The 9,077-nt window shown below is 38.8% G+C and overlaps 1 protein-coding gene across 1 annotated transcript in view; it reads left to right on the top strand.

Annotated features, from left to right (window-relative positions):
* The first annotated feature begins 5,513 nt into the window (after window positions 1-5,513).
* Window positions 5,514-9,077, top strand: part of SKAP1 (src kinase associated phosphoprotein 1) — a 51,384-nt gene continuing 47,820 nt past the window's right edge. Inside the window, exon 1 of the mRNA XM_025041596.1 lies at window positions 5,514-5,679. Within this exon, the coding sequence (XP_024897364.1) occupies window positions 5,514-5,679 (166 nt within the window). The remainder of the gene's footprint in view (window positions 5,680-9,077) is intronic.

The raw sequence follows: 9,077 nt of genomic DNA, 5'->3' as shown, positions 1-9,077 counted from the left end.
CTTTTCCTTTGTCAGAGCCCCACCTGGATCCAATGTCACCTTCTTTCTTGATGGACTTCCTCGTTTTAGTAGAGCACATCCTCTGGTGACGTCTTGAGAAAGGTTGCCTAGGAGGTAAATCTCTTGAGACTGTGTGTATCTGAAAAATTCTTTATTCTACCTCCACACTCGATTGATAGTTTGGATGTAAGAATGCTAATGGAAATCATTTCCTCTCAGAATTTGGAAAGTTTTGTTTTATTGGCTCGAGTCTCTGTATATGACCAATTTTTTCCCTCTGACTCAGAAGCTTTTATGGGCTTCTTGTTATCCGTTGTGTTCAGAAATTTCACAGTGATGACCCAAGTGTGAGTCACTTTCATTCATGTGTTCAGTGTATGGAGGACCTTTAAATCAGAAGACTCGTATCCCTCATTTTGAGAAATTGTATTGTTTTTTTTATTATTTCCTTCCTTTTATTTTCTGTGTTCTAATATTTTTATCTTTTCTGTTTTCTGTTTTCTTTTTCTTGATCTTCTTGCCCTATTTCTTAAGATTTCCTCAATTATGTCTTCCAACTAATCTTTTGATTTTGTTTTTTATTTTGGCCACCATTCAATTTTTGAACATCCTTTCTTGTTCTCTGATTGTTCTGTTTTTAAGCATACTATTTCATGGATGCGATATCTTCTCATTTTTCTAGGAATATTAATGTTGGCTTATTTGTTTGGTTGGTTGGTTGGTTGGTTTTAATTTTTTTTTTCTGCTCCCTAAATTAACTCTGCTTCCTCTGAGTTCCTTTTGGTCTTTGTCTTTCATTTGGAGGTTTTTCTGCAAATGTCTGCTGATCCTTAGGCCCTGCTTATATTTAAAAGTGAGGCACTAAAATGCAGATTGAAATTTCTGTGTGCCGGGGTGGCATATATGTCAACTCATGGGCTTCACTTTAGAAAGCCTAAACTTGAAAGTGCTGGGGGCACCCAGCCATTTCCCATGGGGTCTCTCAAACAGCAGACTCTGTTGGTCTTTTCTCTGAGGTCATTAATTTTTTCCAGAGAAGGATCCATGAATCTCCTGGTGGTGCCATTCTACACAGCTACCAGGGTTCTTGTAACCGAGCAGAAAAAGGAGACTAGGGGCCTCAGTGTTCAGGACATAGACCATTACCTAATTCACCTGTTCCAGGGTGCTTCTCACTCTGCCCTGGACTATGTGTCCCAAGTTTGGGACTCCGCTGATTCAGTTTCCCCACATTAATTAAACTCCTTGTGCCAGGGTTAGAGAAAGATCGTTACCTAGCTATGGGAGTAAAAGAGTGATATGATGCCAAACTGGAGTCAGAAAACTGTTTCTCTTCTCAACTCTGCCACTGATCAATCACATTACCTTGGGTGATGTTACATAATAACATCATCGAGTGAGTCACATAATGACATAATTGAGTGAGACACATAGTCTAGCCGGCTGTGCTTTGGTTTCCCCATCTGCAGAATGAGTGGCAGGGTCCTTTGCTTCATCACCGCTGAAGAGCCCTGTAACATCTCTATCTAAGAGTTCTTTATTAGGGTACCTTATGTAAATGGCAAAATAAGTGATGAAATAGTATTTAGAAGAATTTCCTTGACAAGTATTACTACCTTCTTAAATTACACTACTTTTGAGCCATTAGTCTTACTTATGGAAATCTTTGCTTTGGTAAGGTAAGATGTGCAGCTCAGACTCCACATCAGAGGCCCTCCAGGCCCTATTCCTACGTTCCACGGAGTTTGGCCCATGAGTGAACCTCAGACAGGAGGATCACTCACGTAGGTCCCTACCTTTTCTCTAGCGATGCCAAAGATCAGATCACACTTCAGGGTTGACATCTTGGACAACTCCCAGGCCCCGTCTGGCAATACTGGTACTAAGAACCATGAAATTTGGGCTGGGAAACCTAGAATTAAAACATTTTTTATCTTGACTTTACATTATGACTATAACATTATTCATTATGTAAAATGTTTGTATAGCATGGTGTAGCCCAAACCATACTGGATTTGGAGCTTTGACAAACCCTGAGTTTATGTCCTGAATCTTCTTTTTGGCTATGTGAGAAAGTCACTTATCCTCTCTGAGCCTGTTTCAACTTCCGAAGGCTGGATTGTTGAGACCCCTCTGTCTATATCAGAATCAAGGAGGTGCCTTAAAGGAAAGCATTTTATAAACATTAAATAAAGTGCTATCCAAATGTTAAATATTACTGTTATCATTGTTACTATTGTAACTATTTGGCTAGGGAAGCCTGAATATCATGCTGCCTCTCCTGTCTGCTTTGTCACACCCAGGCAGTTCCACAATTAGAGTTGGCTTTCCAAAAACACTTTAGTTCTTTTTTTCCTCTAAAACAAATGAATCCAGAACCAATCTACCTTAGCCATGCAATATGTACAGCCTCTTTTGTCCATGAACAACCTTAAGGTAATAAACTGGTATGCCCCTGTGACAGAGAAAAATGTTAGAAGGAAATGGGTTTCCATCTCAGACTTCTAAGGTGCTATCCCAAACAATAACAAGGGGAAAATTTTTCAGCTAAACATACCTGACTTGCCTTGGCATCCAGTATGCCACCCTCCTTGTCAGGCTTTGTTACTTATATACCTGTTTGAGAAGGTTTTTTTAAGAGCTACTCTGCTTTTATCAGACATACATTCTAGGGACTTTTAAATAAACTTATATAGAAATACCGAGCTGCATGCCTTCCAAACTTTGCTATTTCATCCGTCTGTACCAAGCACCGTGAAGCAAAATGGATGTGCCTTCAGCTTTCTGCGGTCCTGGAAAATGAACCAGTCCACTTAACAATAAATGGTGGTTGGTTCAAACACACATGACTGGTCTAGTGAAGAGGAAAAGAAAGTTGAGCTTAATGAAGTCCAGTGTCTGTGTCCCTGTTCATGGACAGGAAAGGACGAGTGTTTTATAACTGTTTATTGGAGTTAATGGTAATAAATTCCTCACTTGTGATGCATTAACTTTAATGTTTTCATTACTTGGTGATTTAGGTTTTCCCTTTTCACATTGTAAATCATTGTTGCCCCAGCAGCCAGAGCAGGTCGCGTGCCTGCCATGATGTTCATAATGCTCAGTGGGGAAAAGAGTGTTCTCTCTCTCTCCAGCATGGTCTGACAAAAGATACTTTGGCTCATCCCGATTTGCTGCTTTCTAAATAAGCAATAAAGACAGACAGACAGACAGACAGAAGCATCTGACAGCAGCCTAGCAGAATGTGACCCTAGTTCACATCCTAGGGAAGGATAGTCTCAACGGTAACTTTCCAAATATATTTGGTGAAGTCTCTTTTTTTTCTTTTTCTTTTTTTTTCCCATTTGCTGAGTGTGAGCCCTTAGTTAATGAGCTGTGCAAATAGATATTGAGATTTAGTGTTTTTATTTTGCAATTACAGACTTGATTTGGTTGGAAACTTTTGGGTAGAGAAACATCACCCTCATTTTCCCCCTAATTTTTTTTCCTTGCAACTTTAAACTTGCTTGAGTTTTGTCAGATGAAACAAGAATCAAGAAAGATTTTAAACTCAAATGTATAACTTAAAAGGAAGTGATTTTTGCCCTAAGTGTTCCTTATCACAGCCATCATCTTTCTGTCTCCTGTCCCATACTGCTACACAGAAACACCCAGGGAGCTGGATGGGAGTGAGGTCTGGTTTTGGGAGTAGCCTTTTGTCCACTGGATGATACATACCAGGTCAAAGCCACATTGCTAAGATCATTGCATTCCCATCAGGTTCTTCCTGATGGGGTATGAGAGTTCTCATTAGATCACCCACCCTGAAATACCCCCAGAGAATCATGATAATTAGTTCCCGAGTCTCTTCTTTTTTATTTTCTGCTTTGTTTGCTTTAAATGTTTTTTCAGTGCAGTGCTCTGATGATATCCGAATGTCTTTTACTAGAGGGACACAGAGGAGGCAAAATTATCATTCTCTTCCTCCTTGAAATCTTTTGATTTGGAGAGTAACTAAAATAGAGACTCCAGGATTCTAGTACACTAATCCACGTGTAGTCTTGACTGTCAACACTATTAAGTGCTCACACACAGGATGTTTGTGTATAGAATGCAAATTAATGTACCTTTGGAAGTTCAAAGAGAAAAATACCATTTTTCAGGGACATAAAAGATCAACACTGGGGGAACATTATAAGAGGCCAAGTTCTCAGCCACTCAAGGTCTGTAGCTCAGACGTTGCTATCAGTAGCTATTTTCCGAAGAGTATTCAGTTATCCATGTGAGTTGTCAGAGTTTGGCTGTCTTTTGTCTATTTATGGCTTCCTCTGAACCCCATCCTTTGATGCTTTCCTGAAGATAGATAAAAGTCTGAGGTGAATAGAATTGGTGTCTCAATGAAGCTGTGAAATTGGCTCAGAAATTTAGTTCTCTCCAGTTGAAACTCATGGTATTTTTTTCCTAAAATTTTCCCCCAAATCTTCTTTGCCCCTCTTCCCATCATTCTTAGTACTGTTATCCATCCCGACCTCTGCACTCCCTACTTCCTCCTTGCTCTCTGGGTGAAAGCTTCCTTTCTTTCTCTTTTTAAATTTCATATTATCAACCTTAAGATTTAAATAGTGAATATACAGCAGAACAAAAATTACTGTGTGCGGCTTGGTTGAAAATGATTTATTTAACAAATATTCACTCCCATATTGCCTTCTTAGATCACAAGTCCCATTAGGCTGGAAATGGTTTCAGTTCAGTTTAACAAACACTTATCGGGCACCTACTGTGTATACTAGGCCTTTGGAGATATGACGAGAAGCAGGTAGACAAATAATGAATTGCACTGCCCTCTGTGAAAGGGACCATATTTCCCAGTGGCAGCTCTTCTTTAGGCTTTAAGAAATTAAATAATTAGCACCAAACTCCTGAAAGTTTACTGTGTAAATTTTAGGGAAGAATTCTTCTTAATCCCACATCAGTTCGACAATGACTTAAAGTACGGCCCTCCTCCGTGATGGGTCTCAGATCCTCACATGTTCCAATTCCTTCTCAGTCTAATTCTTAGTCTCCTTACCTAGGCGGTTGTGGCGCAAACACTGGCCCATCCCCCTAGGTGCACAGCTGCGTTGGAGTCTTCTCTGTTCTCCCATTTCAGTCCAGGTACTATGATGTTTTGTTCACTTACTTTCTTTCTTGGTGCCATGTCGCTTCCTTTGAAGGCAAGATCTATTTTTACCTTCCTTTCCATTTCTAGGCTGTCCTCCCTACTGCCTCATACCCAGACCCACAGCTACATTTATTTTCCCAGGAATAACCCTTTTTCTATTTCCTTGTTCAAGTCTTTTAGCAGCCTTACATAGTGATTATGGTCTTTTATAAACCTAAGCAAAGAGATGAGAATGGAGCACATTGGGGATAGGTTTAGGATCTCTGGGAATAAGACTGTGCTATAACAATGCCCTATAGAAAATGATATTAGAGCACAGAAGATAGAGTACATAATTCTACATGGGGAAAACAGAGAAAGAGTCAGAGAAGATATGACATTTGAATTGGTCCTTGAAGGAGGACTCCATACTCAGAAAATGGAGATAGAGAGGAATTGTCAAACAGGAAAAACAGATGAGCAGAAAGCCTGCAACATGAGGTATATGACACGTTCCAGAAGGCGAAGTCTGTTACTTACAGTAGCTGGAGTATTGGGAGGTATGTGGGTTGAGAGGAAATGAAACTGGGAGGTAGAGTGAGACCAACTATTTAAAGTTTTTCTATGCTGGACAGTTTGAGTTTCACCCTATAAGTAATGGAGAACCATTAAAGGCTTTAAGCAGGAATATGATATGACCACATCCATGTTTCAGAAAGATGATTTCTGACCACAGTATGGTAGAAAGATAGAAGGTAAACCAGTTAAAATGTGATTTGAAACCCAGGCAAGGCTCTTTTTTTTTCTTTCCTGTTCTCCATGTTCTCATCAGGGTCCAGCAGAGTAGTAGTAAATAGACAGATTTGAAAATGCTATTTTGTCATCCATTTTTAAAGATATGCTCTCAAGTGACGCACGTATAATGGTGATCTGCCTTAAGATGAACACAGTGATCCTTCAAGGTGAGCAAAAAGACAGTTTGGCATTTTAAATTCTCCCCTCCTCCTCTTCAGAATCATAAGACTATTTGAAGCCTTGCTGCCCATATTTGCATCAGGATTCTCACTTTTACTGTTGCCATTTACTGTGGTTTGGCTGCTAACGAGACTTCAGGTGGTTTGGATCTTTGAGGTTCTATATTAAGGATGGATTTCTAGGATAAAAATAAAACTGAGGGTGCTGGGTTACAGATAGGTGTAATTAATAAAGTCAAAAGACACAAGAGGCTTCCTGAGTTTAAAGAATTTATATGGAGATGACATGAATTCTCAGCCTTTTTCCCACCATAACACATGTCCACTGACATTCATATGCTCGACCCACTTCCATGGAACACCCACAGTTTTGAGGAAACACAGCTTTTTTTTCCAAGAAAATATTGATCGCTACAATAATAATAGTACATCAGATATGATTAGTCACCATGGACTGTAGCATAAATAATATAAGCTGTATGTTACTTTAATTGACTTTTTCCCTTAAGAAAGCATATCAGAAAGCAAATGAATGGTATTAAGAAAAACCTCGAATCTGTTCTTATTCTAAAAATGAATTATTCAACATCTTTACCCTTTAGATCAACACCTTTAACTGATCAAAAGACACCAATGTGTCATGATATCATAATTGAGAATCAATGATTATTATATTGAATGAGTCCTTCTTTAAGATGAACTATTTACATCTCAGACGCTGATGATTATTGCCATTTATTTAGATGCTAGAAATGGGGTGTTATACTTGGCATTGGAAGGGCTTTTTCCTAATACTTTAAATTCTTATAAGTAAAACCCTACTGAAAGTGAAAATATGGAAGAGGAGAATCCCCTAACACCACAAGCCTCTTAGGCAATTAGTACAGTGTCTTTTCGTAGGAGCAAGAGGTTCTTCATTCTCCATGAATATTCATGGTTTCTGTATGTTACCTTGTAGCCTGGCATTATTAAAGGAACGTTTTATGAAAAGAAACCAATTTGGATATTTGTCTTACAATTCTTCTCTTTTTAAACCGAAGCTTTTTCCTTAAAGAGGAAACAAATCTTGTCCAAGATCGCTTCATGAACCCTCCACTAGAACAGGGCTTCCTTTTTCTAGATATCACTCTCGTGTCAGAAGAGGTCTTACAAACCTGGGTGACCAAGCGGCATTTTTTGAGAACTCCAGGTTGTTTTCTCTTCTATCTCCTTTACCCTGTATATCCTTTTATTGCATAGTTTCTTTTATTTTGCTCTGTGTATTCGTTTACCTCTTGGATTTCACACAGACCTGCTCTAAAAAGCAGTTCCATAGGTTAGTCAGCCAGTTCATTGAAAAGTAAGGAAAAAATATAAGCTCTTAAAGTACTTTTGACGTCAAGTATTAGAATAACTATTCGTCATGTCTGTTTCTTTTTCCATATTTAAGTGGGGTCTCTTCTGTGGGAGAGTGAAGCAGAAAGACCCTATCTTGCCTCAGCCACTTCTAAGTGTGTTTTCTCAAATGAAGCTTGGGATGGTAGAAGGTGCTTGGGCTTTTCCAGCTGAGCAGCTTCAGCTAGTCCCATAATTTCACTAAACTTCAGTTTCCTAGTCTGTAATGTGAAGCTGATAATAATACCGTATAGGACTATATGGAATTCCAATGAGATGTAAAAATGCTTGATAAAATGTTAAAAAAAAAAAACAACTGTTCTTTATTTTTTACCATTTTTATTAAAATATATTCATTTTAATTATTTTGTTCATCAATTCTGCTCTTTTCTCAGTACTACTGGACTAGAATCTATCACAAATTTTCTTTATTCTCAGTACAAGATTCCTTCCACAGATTTTTTACACTGGTCTGTTATCTGGATTAACAGATTTTTTCAAAGGCCTTTAAAAATCGGGAGGGCAACAAGAGTCCACCACGATCTCCTGAATGTTGTCTCCTGTGTTCGTTTGCCAACTACGAATGTGTTATTTTTACCATTTTCTGATGCCTTTTAGTCTATCTAGTTCTAATCGTACTTGTTTTGTTTCCTACCTTCTTGTGTGACAGTTTGTTGAAGAACTTATTATTGCGTTCACTCCCTTTCATCTGCTATTCGATTTATTCCTCCATGAAATTAAAGCTGTTTGAGTGGCTTCTGTATCTTTGAAACTTTTAGATCTTAAGTCTGTTATTAATCATTTAGAATTTTTTTACCTTACATGTGTTGGTCTACATTCCTTAAGAAGTGAAGCAAAATGACCAAAAAAGTGTGAGGAATAAGTGTAAACTTAGGCGAATATCAAATGGAACCACGAAAGTTAAAGACTTACATAAGCCTGTCCCAAGGGACTAATAGAGGAATAGTCATTGAAACCAACTTCCCTGTTAGCATCATGCTCAGAAGGAGAACACTGCTTGCCAGATACCTCAAACTGACTGTCATTGATTGACTGGTTCCAGAAAATTGAGAAAAAAGCTAAAAGTAATCCAGAAATGCAAGAAGCTGAGGAAAAACAGTAATGAACATATGAAAGAAAGCCACAGAAATCAATTTCAAAGGAGAGAGAGGGGGTTTAATGAACAGATTTGGGATCAACGACCACCAGACAGGAGAATACGGCCCACACACCCCATTTGCAATAGCCTCTTCCCCTTTCTGTTCCTTTGAAACATCGTGAAGTGTGTTTTCGTCACTTGTCTGCAGTGCACACACACCGGTGGTCTGCAAGTGAATTGAAATTGAAGATGGAACGAGACCGTTCTCAGGCTTCAAATATTAGGTTTTCTCCAACCTCATCTACCCAACTCCCAGGGTCTTTTATCAGCGGTACTGTAACAAAGGAACCCAGTAAACTTCGCCCTTCCTAAAATTCACCCCTGGTAGCTCTCAGTCTCTAGGCTGGAGTTGGTTTGGTCCCTGTTTCAAACAAGTGAAAAACAAAACACAAAAACAAAAAAAAAAACCCTTGAATTAAAAGGAAAGGGGAGGGTGGGAGAAGTCCACAAT

The sequence above is a fragment of the Pteropus alecto genome, unplaced genomic scaffold (genome assembly GCF_000325575.1).
Source record: "Pteropus alecto unplaced genomic scaffold, ASM32557v1 scaffold98, whole genome shotgun sequence".
Lineage (NCBI taxonomy): Eukaryota > Metazoa > Chordata > Mammalia > Chiroptera > Pteropodidae > Pteropus > Pteropus alecto.
Note: the sequence above shows the minus strand (reverse complement) of the source record. Positions and strands in the feature narration are given on the sequence as shown.